The sequence below is a fragment of the Aedes aegypti genome, chromosome 2 (assembly GCF_002204515.2).
Source record: "Aedes aegypti strain LVP_AGWG chromosome 2, AaegL5.0 Primary Assembly, whole genome shotgun sequence".
NCBI classification, from domain to species: Eukaryota; Metazoa; Arthropoda; class Insecta; order Diptera; family Culicidae; genus Aedes; species Aedes aegypti.
This window is the reverse complement of record NC_035108.1, coordinates 231106088-231123146: the sequence shown is the minus strand read 5'-3', so window position 1 is coordinate 231123146 and position 17059 is coordinate 231106088. Positions and strand designations below refer to the sequence as shown.

Here is a 17059-nt window from a genome sequence, read left to right as displayed (position 1 = left end):
TATCAGAAAAAAATCTCCATCAAATCTGTGCTCACCAGTCGTTTTTTATAGCTATGCTGCATGTCTGGGCAAAATTTCAAAAAATCGTAGGGCCCGTTTTGAAGTTACGCCCTTTTGATTGTTTAAGTCCAAAAAATCAAAGGAATTCTGGGCTATTTAAACAGGTTTTTATTTGCCGTGATTATCAGAGGAAATATACCATTAATGTTTTATTCAAAGTTTGCTTATTTGGTTATTTGTAAATTATGACAAGAAATGCCATACTATTACTCGTTTTTCTTAACTGATTTCCAGAAATTATGTTATTTTGTTTAGTATGTTGTGAGTCTGCCACTATCAAAATTACTCGCATTATCAATTATACGACAAACACAAAAAAAGTAGATGACATATTGCTGTTTTCACCCAAAGTTGGGCCGTCACGAAAGTGTGCAAGCTCGTTCAAAGTGTGATAGGAGCTCAGAGCGAATTATGCTGGTATCTTCGGTGCACTTATTCCTTGTAAGGACTGTTCATTTTATAAAGTGGACACTTTGTGCATGCTGTATCTTTTTAATTTATCAATGAAATTTCAATCGGTTTTCTGTACATCATTCGAATAGTATTGTACATTTTTGTGATAATAAAAATTCTCCCAAATAATTAAATTTCACACGAATATGGAACAACGAATAGAACGGTCGATTTTTGGAGGTTATCAAAATCAATAATTGTTAGAAATTGGCTGGAAAATTCTACAATTTATATTTTTTATTTTCAAAAAAGGCTTGTTTTTCGAAAGCGTCATCAATCAGAAGCCTGATGGAAAAAATCAAATTGTTTTTGGAACAACAGTTTTACAAATATGATAAAATAATTTTCCCCTGTATTTTTTAGAGAAAACTGTTTAAAATTTGAAGGGAACTGATATGAGCAGAATTTTTTGATTGAAAGTACGTCCTGACGGAAGTGATAATATAGTATTGATATGAAAAATAACTTACGCCTTCATAGAGTTACTTATTAAATCCCCAGGTGACATTTAAAGCGCAAAATTGGCAACACTGCTGTAATAAAATCGATTTTATTTGCTGTAGATCCATATATATATGTATATATATATATATATATATATATATATATATATATATATATATATATATATATATATATATATATGCGTACACGATTTTTAAAGTATGAGACTTTTTAACTAACATACACAGTAAAATTTGCGCTTAAGACTATGGTTAAACGCACGATTTAGCTCTCGTTTGTACAAATACACAAATACAGTTTCTTTAGTAAACCAAACCAGTTTTGAATACGCTTTTTACTTTTTTTTTGCTGGGAGTAAAAGGATGGTGTATCAGCAAATTTGGTCATAAATGGGTAAATCACTAAAGTTACCTAATGTCAGAAAATGGTGGAATATAATTGATTTTTTTTTTTTTAAGCTATGCCTTCAGTATAATAGTAAAGAATACAAATATACAATCTGTTCATAAAAATTAGGATTTTTGTATTGCGAAAAATAATGTTAAACTTTGACAAACAGCTTTTCTTAGGAGTTTTTGGAAAAACTATTTAGCTCTTCAACCAAAAGCATTTTCTAAAATCTTATATTTTTATAGCATTGTAGAATAATAGTTGAACGATGCACAGAAAACCGATTTCGATTTTATCAATAAAAATAAAAAAGATATAGCATAAACAAAGTGTCCACTTTATAAAATGAACAGTCCTTAGTTCAGTGGTCACCAAACTGCGGCCCTCGAGAGCATTTTGTGCGGCCCGTGAACGGATCGAATGTTAATGTCAAGTGACCCCCAAGTATTATGGATACGGCAGAAATAAAGACAAACATCTTTTACATTTTTTTTTTAATATCCAAGTGTCGCTACTAATATTTGAATAGTGCGCTGTGTTCTTAAACATCGTAAGAATGCAGAATCGCCACACATAAAACTGATTTCAAAAAACGGCGGGTGAGGCGCGACGCGAGTCACACTGGCACGATCCGGTTCGGTGGTGGCGCGACAATAGTAAATTCTTGATGACACTATTTTAATTTTTCCACGCTTGAACGAAGTTACACAAAATTAAGTACGATTCGCACAAAATTGAGCTTTTCTCAATTACACATCATGTGTGTAAATCAAAAAATTCTGAAAAAAACCTTCTCCTTTGTTAATTTATTTTGCTTTTCCGCAAAGTATATGACACAGGAAGATTAGGGGTCATGCACAAATTACGTCACGCTCCAAGGGGGGGAGGGGGTCAACCCAAGCGTGACAAGCCTTACAAAAATTTCAGAGGGCTCATACAAAAAACGTGACAAAGGGGGGGGGGAGGGGGTCTAAAAAGTTGAAATTTAGCGTGACATAATTTGTGTACCATCCCTTATTCGCAATATGAGGTATCTCAATGTGACAAGCATAATTTGTTAAAATGAAGCATAAAAATGCACAAAATCGAAACTTACTCACGTATGTGGTGGTCCAGAAAAGCCCGATTTTGTGTATTTTTTTCTAAGAGATTCCGTTCCTGAAAACGATTATGAAAATCACGTCCTATTTGTTTGCTTATCTACATTTACAACATTCACATTCAATGTATCATGAAATAATGCGGCATCGACTATATTTATCAGCTCAGAAATAGTTCGAACTCTTTCTAACATTTCAAGGTTCATTAAATCTTGTAACTTTTCCAAAAAGGCAGCAGGCTACGAGCTTCGTAATTTCTTCTCATTTCTAAATATTTCTCCACTTCGCAGTAACTTCAACATTCATCTTTTATCGTGTTTATATTTTTTAAGTCGTTAAAATATATCAACACATAACTTGCGCCCCGCATCGTGATTTGAATGCATTGGAGTGGCCCGCCTAGTTAGTTAGGTTGAGGAACACTGCCTTAGTTCAAGGAACAAGGCCACCGAATACGTCGAGATGATCCGACGAAAACGTGCACTTTTATCACATTTTTCCTGCACTCTACAACTTGCGTGATTGTCCAATTTGGGGTGAATTAATATTGTACTAAATGTAAAATAAGCGAAATCTTTATTACCAATAGCCAATATTTTTTAATTATATTGATCAGTGAGAGTTTTGTTGATATAGAATAAAATACCTTTGGATACTATATCTATAATAAGTTGGCTTTCTGCTTTGTAATTTCAGCAATCGAACAACATGAGGAAAATTTTACTATTGTTTTGCATAGCATGGTTTTCAAATGAAGGATTATCATTATCACTCGATCCAGGTAAGCATGAATGTAGATATAAATTGTTTTACACTAAGTGATTTTATATTTTCTAGTTGCTTCCAACGAACTTGAAACGCATATAAAAAATGATTTCATCATTTCTCTCAGGCATATCAGGTAACTAATTAATGAAAACTACATAATAATTAGAATATAATTTATTGGAATTTGTTTTTGAAGGCCTCGAAGAAAGTTTCGTTTATCGATAGAGGCACTGTTTATGATCGATTTCCCCACAGCAAAGAACAAGTTTTCATTCTATTTAGACCGCAAAGGCAAACGAGGTAAATTATTTCAGTTCAATCGTCTATGTAAAAAAAATACTCATGCTTTATAATTCGATACAGTAACTGTGGATATTAACTCAAATGCCAATACATATTCTAAGTACCTTGAAATTCCTGGAATGAATGAGACAACTACTATTCGATCATTGGCTATCTTGTTTAGTCACAACTCGTTGGTACTCTTCATAGACTGCAAAGAAGGAGCGAGATTAGATTTAGACATCGATATATCGAAACTGTACCTGAACCAGGATGATCCTAATGTGAAACTAGTAAGTGCTACATCGTGACGCTACGAATAAACGAAATTTACATTCTCATTTGTATAACAATGTTGAATTAATTCTACGCTTATACAGTTTAGGGAACGCAAATACCCACTACATTTGGATTCATCTGTTGAAAATGCACTCTCTAGGACAAGTTGTCAGAATTTGCTTAAACGAAAGCATACCAAAAAAACCGGATCTGCTGAAAAACTTCTTAAAAACAAGAAATCGGTCTACGAACAAGGTAAGCTATTTATGATGACTCATGTCGTGTTCATGGGTCACTATTAGCAATAATCGTGACTATTAGTCATTCTGTCTGTATGTAATTCAGACGGAATGACTCTTCTAAAAACAAATTGCAAGATTTATCGTCTATTATTTGGAAAAAAAAAACAAAATCTAATCAATTTATCACTAATAAACAGTGAAATATATATTGTAATAATGAACAATAATATATTCGAAATATTGCAATGAAAACGGCATATGAGCCAAGCTATTTGAACCATTTTACAAATTTTAGGCTGTTATATAGAAAATCCAAATTTCTATAAATGGGACAGTTATGCTTAAAAAAGCATTTTGAAAAAAATCACATAGTACTATTCTTCTTGTGTTCTAATAATCGCTCTACTTTATTTTTTTTTTCTTCTAATATTCCTTTTTTCGTCTTGCAATTTAAATATTGCGGAACATATTATTCAATATTCTGGAATATACTAACTATGAGATTGTTCCTCAATTTCTATGCAATTTGTACTACGCAAATCAACTAATAAATGTTGTCGGTTAACTGTTATCTACCTACCAATATTCTCATAACAGCATAATTTTAATTTTAGTGGAAGACGGCGTATCCTATGAACGGAATAAAAAACGAGATGTGCGAAATTGGTATCGGGGAAATGACAAATATCGAGAGGAACGCTTCGATGTAAGAAATACCAATACAAGAGGAGACATACCGATCATGCATGGCGACTGTGATGGTACGTATAGTGATACAGATAGACAATGACATTGCAGGATCTTAATGGTTTCTCCACAGAAAATCTTGCCAGGTCACTCAATGAACTAATTCAAATGGTCCGGGAACTGCGTGAGGAGGTCAGAAGACAACGGGAAGAAATTCAGCAGCTTAGAAGTTTGATTGAGAACTGCGCGAGTTGCCAAAAAGCTCCAGAACCTATGCGAGAAAGTTGCCAACACAACAATCCATGTTTCCCAGGTATTATCAATTGAATAAAAATGTGAGTCATTTCATGCCAACTGTCTATAGCACGTGTAATCGGCCATCATGGTTAAAGGCCAATTTTTATGCCAATCGGACTACCCCTCGGCCCATACAATTATCACACATGATTGAAAATTTGGCAATCCATAATTTTGTCTACTTCCTTAAATTTATATCTGCGAAACAAATCAACGTATAGAAAAGTGCCCTTCAGCATTTTTGAAGAAAATCGTTTGGGAAAATCAGAAACACATATAACTGTATGGATACAGTGTTGTCGATAGATTTACTTCAATTCCAATTTAATCAGATTTTTCATCACATGAGTAATTATTTATCTCAGAAATGAAAATTCAATCGTATTTTTAGAACTGCTTTTGTATTATTTTATAAACAAACAGTACCAAGCATTTCACAGTGGTGCCAATTTACCATTTTTATCAATATTAAGAAAATAATAAACTTAGAAAACTTCAAGTCAAATTAAGAGCGACTGTAACTTTAACATGTGTTTGAATCAGGGTGGGTGTACGGTAGGGTGCGGCTTATTTTTCAAAAGTTCTCAAAACCAAAAATTCGTGTGCTCTACTGAATTCAAATCACATTAAAAAAGAAACCTCAAAAGCTGAGCCAAAAATATTAACATTTAGAGGTGGCGCAAGCGTCTTGCAGTTGAATTTTCAGGTTATAAAAAATGACCTTCAGTGAAGTACACATAACTTTGTTATTTTTCAACCGATTTTAAAACTTTTAGCATCAATACCTTCAAAATTAAATTTGTAAAAACTTTGTTGAACACCAATTTTGTCTAAAATCAAAACAAGTTTTAGTTAAAAGTAATTTATTCCAAATTTTTCCTCATTTTACTAAAAATTTCAACTTTGTTTGACCATAACTTCTTGATTACTCAACCGATTCCAAATCTTTTTACATGCTTTTGAAGCAAATTCAATTATTTTCAAACTTTTCATACATCACATTTCACTAAAAAAATGTCTTGACCAAGTTATTCAGTAAAAACTGCACAAAAACATGATTTTTCAACGAAAAATGCCAGTTTTGTCAAATCTTTGGCAGTTAAATATTGTCTCTTGAGCTGAAACTGATTTTTCTCATTTGGTAAACCTTTGGGAAGGACTTTGCAACAATTTTTAAATAATTTTGAAACAAAATTATGTTTGCATATGTTAAAAAATATATGCACTATTCAACTCGTAATTAAGGCAAAATGCTTTATATATTTAGGTTTTATAGAAAAAATGCTATTTCCGGCAAAAAAACTTAAATAATCCAAAGAAATTTGATTTTTTCATTGAAAAATCATGTTTTTGGGTAGTTTTTGTTGAATACCTAAGTCAAAATTATTTTTTAGAAAAAAGTGTTGTATGTACAGTTTGAAAACAACTAAATTTGCTTCAAAAGCATGTAAAAAGAATCGGAATCGATTGAGTTTTAATGAAGTTATGGTCAAACAAAAATGATTTTTTTAGTGAAATGAGGGAAAATTTGGATAAAAGTATTTTTAATTAAGACAAGATTAGATTTTAGACAAATTCGATGTTCTACAAAATTTTTATAAATTTAATTTGAAAGAAAATGGCGCTAAAACTTTTGAAATCGGTTGAAAAATAACAAAGTTATGTTTACTTCACTGCAGGTCATTTTTTATAACTTGAAAATTCACCTTCAACACGCTTGCGCCACCTCTAAATGTTAATATTTTTGGCTCAGATTTTGAGGTTTCTCTTTTAATGTGATTTGAATTCAGTGGAGCACACGAATGTTTGGTTTTGAGAACTTTTGAAAAATAAGCCGCACCCTAGTGTACGGGTGTCAATTGCGAACAAAGTTCGCCTAACAAACATCTCTCACGGGCCAAGCTAGGCAACGAACGCTGATGCTTTTCAACTCTCAACAAATGGGATGTCTAACAGCGTTATGACCTACACTAATACACTCATAAAACATGAACAGTAGGCGTACCTCGTTGCGTATACCCCCCCTGGTTTGAATGGATTAAGTTTTGAGATCCACTATTACAAAAAAAAAACGCGAAATACGACTATACCGTAAGGACGCCATTCACCGCTCATGCTCCATTCACCGCTCATTGTATTATTTTGAAAAATCTGAACAAATTTTCGCAATAAAAGTCATCAACATGTATTAGTATACCAGAAAGGATTGTATCAGAATGAAATTCATATGATTTAATTTTATATACTATTAATAAAACAAAATTTTAGGCTGTTTAAGGCGGTAAACATGAGTTGAACAATGATTTTATTATGGCAGATCGAAAAATGCTTCTAAGCTGCCACGCTTTAATATGTTGTTGTACTATAGTACAAAGATAACAACCAGCTAATGAAAGTAAATTAATTCCAACTAGTTGTGTACATAGAGCCTCATACTTAGGATGAGCGGTGAATGGCGCCCTACACATGTATCATTGGCATACAAGTTAATCGGTACCATTATACGTTGTTCACATTACAACTTCTTTCCTACAAAAACAAATGTTTTATCTTGCGTCAAGCGCAAAAAGTTGCAAAAAATATCGAAAAACCAATTTTTGACAGCATTTAATGTGTTGAAATGCTGTTAAATGAGCGGTGAATGGCGTCCTTACGGTACAATGAAACAAATAATATTAATTTTTAGACACGATTCAATTATTGATACATATCATACTTTATTAAAACTATCATATCAGAAAACACTGCTGTCTCAAGTTAATTTAGATTATTTGGCTATTTTAATAATAAGTCGATTACAAAATAATGCTGACTTAATGTCTATACTTGTTAAGCTCCTAAACAGCCCAGAATACTTTAACTTTGAATTGAGTCATAAAGTTTTCGTCAGAAGGCAATATTAAAAATTTTGACTTTTCAACGATAAAATGCAATTTTTCAGGTCCTTGGAAAGTCAAGTATTTTTTATAGGGAAATGTCTGATCAATAAAAATATTAAAGCCAAAATAAATCTTGTTGGATGAAGTTTAAGTTTAATTTTTTTTAAATAGAAAATGGCAGCACAGTACGAAAAAAAGTTGTCTTTTTGTTCGCATTTTTTTATAATTTCAGGTTTCATGTTTTTGAACTTAAAAGTAACAATACTACATCCAAATTTTTTTCACTCTTTTCTTTTCGAAAACGGTTTTCGGAAAAGTCATTAGGAAGAGTGATACCATGGGCCGAGAAGTAGTCCGATTGGCATAAAAATAGGTCTTTCGCATATATCATGTAAATTGAAGTTTGGCCAAAATTTGGTCAGAATCCGTGATAGTAAATTACGCGTTTGTAGTTTTTTGGTAAGCTAGTGTGAAATGAACTATATTCAAGGTAAACATTTTAATAACTTTTCTGTTCTACAGGTGTACATTGCTACGATACTCAATCCGGTATGAGGTGTGGACACTGTCCTCGAGGATATGTAGGAGATGGCATTACCTGCAAACCGGGAGTAACTTGTGCTGAAAGACCTTGTTTCTCGTAATTATCCATCAATTCTTATTACTTGCCAATGTCAGATATTAAAAATTCAATGGACTACAACATTAATATGCCTGTGAAATTGCTAAGTATTTTTAAACAACGAAAATAATCGCTAGCCAAACAGTTTCGAATGGTTAGCAAAGTCATTTATGAGATTTTTTTGATTTGGGGATTTCGATTTGTGACCCAAGGTAATTAAGTATTAAAATATTTATACACATGACCTATATTATGTAATATGCACATTTTGGAGGCACAAAGGTAATTGCAAATATTAAAACATGAATTTAATAAAACAATATTTTACACATAAGACTTTTGTTTTATACAGCCACACAAATATCATAGTTCATATAAATGTAGAAAAAAAATCTAACAACGGAGCTGTACCTATCAGTATAGTAGACAAAGTGAATGTTAACATCTTCTTGTTCTCTAATATAATTTATAATTTAACGCGCAAAATTCTCAATAATTTGATTCTCAGTTGCGGAAATACTTTTTATGTGTGGTGGCTGTGTTTATTACTATTAATGAAGTTTCTCAGGTTGATATCCTATTCTTTCAGACAATGTTATACAGTAATTTGTCTGAACAAATTTGATGTTGGTGATTATAATTCACATCGTTGAACATCTGAATAAATTCGATTGATTTATCCTGTATATAATGGTGTCATGGCAAACCAATAGCGTGAAAAAACTACTTTACCTGCAAGGAGACAATTTAAATTGAGGCTCGTTGGGCATAGAATTTATGAAATCCAAAATAGTAGAGGAGAGCGATTTAACGCGCAATTCTAATATATTGAAGCCTTATGCAAGTTCATGAAAAGAGCAGATTAGCAATATTATTTTAAGACTATATCGTCTATCAGTCGCGCCGTATGCACCTGCAAAATGTATTCAAATTGTTTTCGGGTAATGAAACATTTGTTTTTTTTTCTATTCCAAATTGCTTTTTTTTTGCGTATTCTGTTTTATAGATACAAATATTGTTGTTAGGTTTGATACATTAAAACTTATAAAATTTTCGAATTTTTTGTATCTACAAGAATAAGAACACTTTGAATGAATCAGACACTTTCTTGTAATCCAATGATAGTAACAAAAATGTCTTGAAAGGTTCTTTGGCTTGAAGGTGCTTGTAAGTTCGTTTCATCCAAAATTCAAATTTACATTTTAAAATGTAATAACGGTTCAATAATTAATCAGCTCCAACTAATCCTTACAGTAATCTTCATGTGCTATGTTCCTAACACTACCTAAATTGTCCTATTAATCTTAGATAAACTGATGTGTAACTGACAACATAACTTGTCCTAGTTAATAAAATTATAATCAATCGAGATTCACATTAACTATTGCTGCTTATCATGTTGGAAATTCGCATGCTACTAGCTCAAGATATCTAAAAATACCCTGTAGGAAAGATTAAAGTTTCAGACATGAAAGAAATGTGCTCAAACTGGACTGATCGCTACTTCAGCATGATAATCGAGAGTAATCAAGCGAGCTCACAAACTATACAAAACTAGACTTGTGCAAAGTAAACCCAAGTGAACAAGGGCGGCTCGTGAATGTAAATTAACCAATGGCTCGTGAATGTAAATGGTAAGTACCGTGCATGGCATTCAGCTTCTACATCTTAATACAATCATCCCGTTTGCAATAATTCTTCATATTTAGTTGACCAATTTTATTACGCAATTGACTGCCTATTGAGACAATTACAATTTAAAATGCCGAGTGTTATATTGAACCATTTGTATCATAATAATCATTAATAATATATCTACAAAGAACGTAAATGTCAATTCATCCAATATAGAGGTAGCCAAAGAGAAAAAAAATGACAGCTGATTGGAAAACAAATATGATATAAAATCTAAAAAATTAAATAGAAATTTCAAGTAAAAATTAATAATTGATTATTTAATTAGCGTTTCCATCGAAGGATCATATTGTTCAATGATAAACTTTTTTTTTTGTAAATATTTACAAACATTCCATAACAAAATATATTATACTCAAAAGGGATAAATGAGGCTTGCATTTTAAGAGTAAGTCCACTAAATGATTCAGTTTCGATTTTTCTTGTGTTGTGTCTTTATAAGTTTATTAACGCTCTTCCAATATTTTAAAAAATACCACCAGGCTGACTCATCTTCAGCGATACGTTGGTGGGGAAAACTTAATATTCGTATAAATTTTCGTTTCACACTATGAAAGACTTAATTTTTCAATAAAATTTTAAAAAATAAAGCATTTCATCGATAGTTATCACAATGCTTCTGACATGCGTGTTATTGCTTTACCTATTAAGAAGTTTCTCGAAGAGAATATATCAAAAATCCCTAATCGCCGCTAGGGGCTTTGAATATGTTTTTAAATAACAGTTATTTCTTCTATCAAACTTTTGGGGTTTTTCTTTATTAGTTTTGAGATTTTTTGGCAGAAATGTTGGTTAAATAACAAACGAACCTATTTTATAAGTCGAGTCCACCAAAAAACCACTCGATACGTCTCTGTCAGTCGAAGTTTTCGACATATATTAATGAATAATGGCAAGATTTTGAAATTAGCATAAAAAAATGTAAAACACATTCCAACACCCTACTCAACTATGCTAGTTTTTGTTTTGGGGCCATGAAAATATTGTAAGGGTTGCCATTTCGTCACCTTTGTTCTCCAAATAAACCCTAAGTGCATCATGGATCGATCAAGAATTTAATCCAAAAATATTTAGCATGGCTTTGTTCCGTAACTGAGGACGTTACCATAGAACTAAGTGTTTGCATCAAATAATATTCAAACAAACCTTTAACGAGGCCCACAACACTTTAGCCCGTAGCAAATTTAGCTCTTGTATATGTAATATTTGAATATGATCCATATAAAGTTCATGATAAAAAAGTTGAAGTCATATTCCCTCGTTGTTCATAAATAATCCTACATTAAAGAGATTTGTTTGCATATTATCAATTATAAAATTATTCAGACCTGTATAAAATTGAACGGTCGAAAATCATTACCATATAGTTGATCCATTGATCGGGTGGAAACCAGTAGAAAACATCTTTGAGAGAAAGTTGGATTCAATTTATTGATTATGACACATTTGTACTTTAATATACGAACATTGATAAAAAATAACACATCTACCAACAGCATTTTTTTCCTCAAAAAGTCTTAGCTTTTTCGTTAGATATTTTTGAATATTTTTTAAGAGTTTTCTAAATCTCATTTATTTTTGATTTTATAATTGGTCATTACATTAATCATTCACGCAGCGAACTGGACTATCGAAAATCATACATTTTGCCTTATGAAAAATGGAACGATTATAATACGCTCGCTTTATCTATCGTTTTAGTATCAGGACACATCAAGGCGTCGATAGGCGAGTGATGGGCGCACAGGACTATTGATCGCGAGGTTCTTAGTTCAATTCCAGGTTGCCGCGATTTTTTTTCGTTATCATATTTTGGTTTCATAAAGCAAATCTATGCTTTTCAACCCGATTTCTTGTGGTGAAGTTTCTATGTATTTCGAGTCCGTTTGCCTGAGTGGTGCCTGAGAGTGCTAATTGGTCATCTAGGTCCGGAATTTTTCCGAAATTTCTTTGGGGGCCGACACGTAGCCATGGCGCAATTAAATATCTCGGCCTAAAGAATTTTTCTCATTTTCGATTTTTCGCTTTTCAAAGCGATACTTTGATAGAAATCTACTATGGTAAACTGAAGCCATTTGTTGCAATATTTTTGACTGATGAGCATTTATGTTTTACATCCATTTTATATGAGAAGTGTCGGTCCCTCAAGGAACATCGGAATATTTTCAAAATCAGGTGACCAACGATCAAAATCAACACAGATTCTTAGGGGTAATTAAAAAATGACATCCATCATTTAGGGAGGAGTATACGAAATTGTGACATTACGTGTATAAGGTATTGGAAAAAGCGTGACAGAAGAGGGTTCCAGAAATTCCGCAAAAAACGATGGACGTCATATTTGAATCGACGCTTAACATAGATTTTTTTTTTTGGTAGTTTGTAAAAAAAAATAGTGCAAAAATATCAAAAAACGAAAAAGCTATCACCTTTTTTTTGTGACAAAAAATGATGCTGCCGGTATAGGGTTTGGACCATGAAAAAACTAATAAAATAATACTTTATTTCAGCGGAGTCCAGTGTTACGATACTACTGAAGGCGCACAATGTGGACCCTGTCCAGATCGTTTTGAAGGAGATGGCAAAACCTGTCGAATGAGAAACCCTTGTGACGATCATCTCTGTGCTGCAGGTAATCAATGAAATATTATTACTTAAGTATGTTTTACATCAGATTATGGGAATCTTTGATAATAACTCTAACTTATGATACACAAACATAACTGTGCAAACTGTGGAAAACTGTGCAAGGTATGCATTATATCATGTACAGTCACTTTACAGTTATGGATCAATTAAGGGTCATTTTTCAGAATGAAATATGATTAAAAATCATGGTTACGCTTTACAAAAAGCAAAATTATTTCTCTGGCACTGCAAAATATCATTGTTTTCGAGAATACACCTAAACATTCGCGATCATTAACGAAAAAAGAATCAGTTTCTATAGAAATTTCAAACATTATCCATCCTATAGGTGTGGACCAGTGGGATAAAAGGATCCTTATTATTAATCAATTTATGTGGACAATAAAGTGGAAGCATACTTGCGGAATTGTCTTATCTTTGATTCATACAATATTGGACAATACATTTGCAACTTTTCCGATTTTCCATACAAAATTATCAACTTTGGTAAGCTAGATTTCAGTTATTCAATGAAAATTTAAATTCCAAGGTTCCAAAGTTGACCGTTCTGTATGGAAAATCAAAAAGTTGCAAATGCTTTGTCCAATCCTGTAATTGTGGTATGCCCCAAGTTATGAATAAACGCTTCTAGGAATATGGTAGACATTACGTTTTCTACGAACCGGAATATAGATATAGATATACTTAAACAGATTATAACTGATTGTGATACAGCAGCAGCAAATATATATGGTTCATGTAGGTAAAATGTGTTCTGCATAATTGCTAAATTCTGTGATAGGGACTTTCAAAATATGAAATTTACCTACATGAACCAACTGATTGATTTGTATTATTTATTTACATCATTTTCGATATTTGTGTATTTAAATCATTTATTTAAATAAAATTCTCAACTTATTTATTTAAAATGCATTTTGGAAATTGGTTTCAACTGACCATACTTTATTATAGGTGTACAATGCACTATGATTGAACATGCACCATATTACAAGTGTGGAGCGTGCCCTGTTGGATTCAAAGGAAATGGAACTGTGTGTCATGATATCGATGAGGTAACGTCGTTCAAGGAAATATATTAGAGCCATATGCGAATATTGATCAATATATTATTCATTTTTCCTATTATAGTGCGATCTTATTGAACCATGCGATGTGCGGGTACGCTGTACAAACTTAGTTCCAGGCTTCCGATGTGAACCTTGCCCACCGGGTTTTACTGGATTACACAGCGGTGGTTTACACGCGGCAACTTTTGAATACGCTCTCCAAAGACAAAGATGCAACGATATTGATGAATGCGCCGACGGATCCGCGCGTTGTGGTCCAAACTCAGTATGTATTAATACTGAAGGTGCATTCGAATGTCAGTGCAATAGGGGTTACGTTCGTAACTCTACCTACGGTTGTTTCGCTGTAGAAGGAATGTGTTTAGATGGTACAGTTTGCGACAAAAATGCCGTATGCCGTCATGCCGGTAGCAACACATATAAGTGAGTTTGTTTGCCAAGTATATACAATTTAAAACTAATAGCGTTTCATATATTTACTAGATGTAAATGTAAGGTTGGATGGGCAGGTGATGGATTTCACTGTGGTCCAGATAGAGATTTAGACGGATGGGCAGATTTCGATCTAGGATGTGCTGACAGTAGATGTCGGCAGGACAATTGTGTGTATGTTCCGAATTCAGGCCAAGAAGATGCCGATAAGGATGGTATAGGAGATGCCTGTGATCAAGACGCCGACAACGATGGTGTGATGAATAGTCCTGTATGGTTCAGACTTCACGTAAATCGTTGTTTAAAATTCATTAATGTCTTATGCAATCTGTAGGATAATTGTCCATTAGTACATAACCCGGATCAACTGGATACTGATAAAGATGGAGGAGATAAGCAGGGTGATGCTTGTGATAACTGCCCAACCATTGCAAATATCGATCAACACGACGTAGATGGAGATGGAATTGGTGATGCATGCGATCCAGATATCGATAATGATGGAATTCTGAACGAACGGGATAACTGTCCGAAAAAGGCAAACTCTAACCAGTTAGACAGCGATGGTGATGGAATAGGTGATGTCTGTGATAACTGTCCTGCAGTTTCTAACGTTAACCAGGTATATCCGGATTACTATGACACAATATAGTAAAATGTTAATTTTTAATTTTGATTATATAGATGGACTCTGACAACGATTTAATAGGCGATGCGTGTGACAGCGATATTGACAGAGATCGAGACGGTGTACAAGACAGTAGGGATAATTGCCCAAAGTTGGCAAATTCGGATCAATTAGATACCGATGGTGATGGAAGGGGAGATTTGTGCGATCCAGATGCTGACAATGATGGGATCCTCAATGCCGAAGATAACTGCCCAATTGTTTACAATCCCGATCAAATGGATGCTAATAGTATGTATTATTACATAAAAAACTACTTTTTTTCTCTTATCTTCGAATAAGAATATTTATTTGATCATTTTGTTTTGCCTTATCATAATTTTCTAAATTTATAATTATTGATGTTCATAAAATATATACAATACCAAAATAAGTATGGAATCGCATCATCTAGTATTGCAACATCCCAGTTGAATATTGCAGCACCCCATAGAAAGTTTAACATTACCTAAAACTATAATATTGATGATGTAATATCTCAGAATCCTTGCTTTCTACAAAGTTGCGCTCTTCAGCAAAGTTGTTCAGAAGCCTTATGGCGTTCATTAAGTGAAATTATTATTGCGTAATTTTGCCGCTACGTGGCGATAGCATGCATGTAATTTGGTCATGTTCTAGCAGACTCTAGCGTTAGTGTAGTTACGGTATACTTCGTAGATTGGATACTAGCAACATTCTTTTTTTTATTTTGATAATCTCATCTAGATTGCTTTTAGGAGCAGGGCTAGGGAGTGAACCTTGATCCAATCCTTAACAAGAATACCAAAACCATGAATGTCGCTATTCCCGGCCACGCCCATCTTTACCGTAACTTGGGAAAGGGAGAGGAAATGTTGATGTAGCACTTACTTAATGAGAGGCCACCGACTCAGCGACGCCCTCATAAGTGCTACGGAGTTCGGGGTTGGGAAAGGTATTAGATCAGGATTCGCCTGAAAAGCTGGCGATAGACGCAGAGCATTTGATGTTTAATTGTTTTAAATTTAATCTTTTGAATGCCGGCAAGCAAAAGAGAGAAACAATGCTTTATTTACTATATGAACAATATTGTTACCCGACGGTTCGACGGAAGTGTCATTCTGCTCAGAAAAAAAAAACAGAACCGATCCCTCCAAGGTCATCGGATTGATACTTACAAATAAAAAAAAATTGTCTAAATCACACGAAACGAGCGGCTGTCCATAACGCATATACCAAGCAATACAAAAAAAAACCTAGTGGCATTTTGCGACAAAAACTACTGATTGATTCCGTCTCCCGTCCCCGTAGGAGCAAGCAACAGAATCAAATGAAAAACATTACAACACACTTCGTGATGCTTTTTCGTAACCGTACAACGCGATAAAAAAAACGACCACGATTGATCACGATTCCGGCTCTCGCCTTCCCGTAAGAGCAAGCAACATAATCGAATGACACTACCCACCGCCGAATTTTTTCTAACCGTCCAGCCAAAACGCGTAAACTGAATTAAAATGAATTCCGAAATGAAATGTTTGGTACACATTCCGTAATCGACAAATACGAAAAAACGATCCGCGGAACTTTTGCCATGATAAAATGGAACAAGGTCATGTTCTAGCAGACTCTAGCTCAGAAAATTGGTGTCTTCAGCAAAGATGTTCAAAAGCTTGGAAACAATTTGAGGCAGTTGTTTGCTTAGCGATTTTGCTGCTATAATTTGGTCATATTCCAGCAAACTCTGAGTCATGGTCAAAGCCACCTTGAAAGTTCGTGTCTCCAGCAAAGTTGTTCAGAAATTTGAAATCAATTTGAGGCAGCACTGTTCGATTATCAGTTTGATTGCTACGTTACGCTAGTGTGTGTTTGTGTAAATTTGGTCATATTTTAGCAGGCTCTTTGAATTACTTTTCATGGTAAAATTACTTTTTTGAAAGTATTTCGTCAAAGTAATGAAAACTTTAAAATTTGAAAAATATGTGTTCTGTATCTCGATACCTCCCTCACTCGATGGCCATCGTGTAAGGGAGAGTTGACTGT

The 17059-nt window shown here is 33.5% G+C and overlaps 1 protein-coding gene across 2 annotated transcripts in view; it reads left to right on the top strand.

Annotated features, from left to right (window-relative positions):
- The window catches only part of LOC5569974 (cartilage oligomeric matrix protein), a 34745-nt gene that overhangs the window by 13127 nt on the left and 4559 nt on the right, over window positions 1-17059 (top strand). For both annotated transcript variants that reach the window (XM_021844350.1, XM_021844351.1), the window contains exons 2-15: window positions 3165-3249; window positions 3306-3369; window positions 3433-3536; window positions 3600-3811; window positions 3899-4052; window positions 4654-4800; window positions 4860-5039; window positions 8425-8542; window positions 12730-12851; window positions 13823-13923; window positions 14000-14361; window positions 14422-14641; window positions 14705-14992; window positions 15055-15289. In XM_021844350.1, coding sequence (XP_021700042.1) covers window positions 3177-3249; window positions 3306-3369; window positions 3433-3536; window positions 3600-3811; window positions 3899-4052; window positions 4654-4800; window positions 4860-5039; window positions 8425-8542; window positions 12730-12851; window positions 13823-13923; window positions 14000-14361; window positions 14422-14641; window positions 14705-14992; window positions 15055-15289 — 2380 coding nt within the window. In that variant the 5' untranslated portion in view covers window positions 3165-3176. The remainder of the gene's footprint in view (window positions 1-3164; window positions 3250-3305; window positions 3370-3432; window positions 3537-3599; window positions 3812-3898; window positions 4053-4653; window positions 4801-4859; window positions 5040-8424; window positions 8543-12729; window positions 12852-13822; window positions 13924-13999; window positions 14362-14421; window positions 14642-14704; window positions 14993-15054; window positions 15290-17059) is intronic.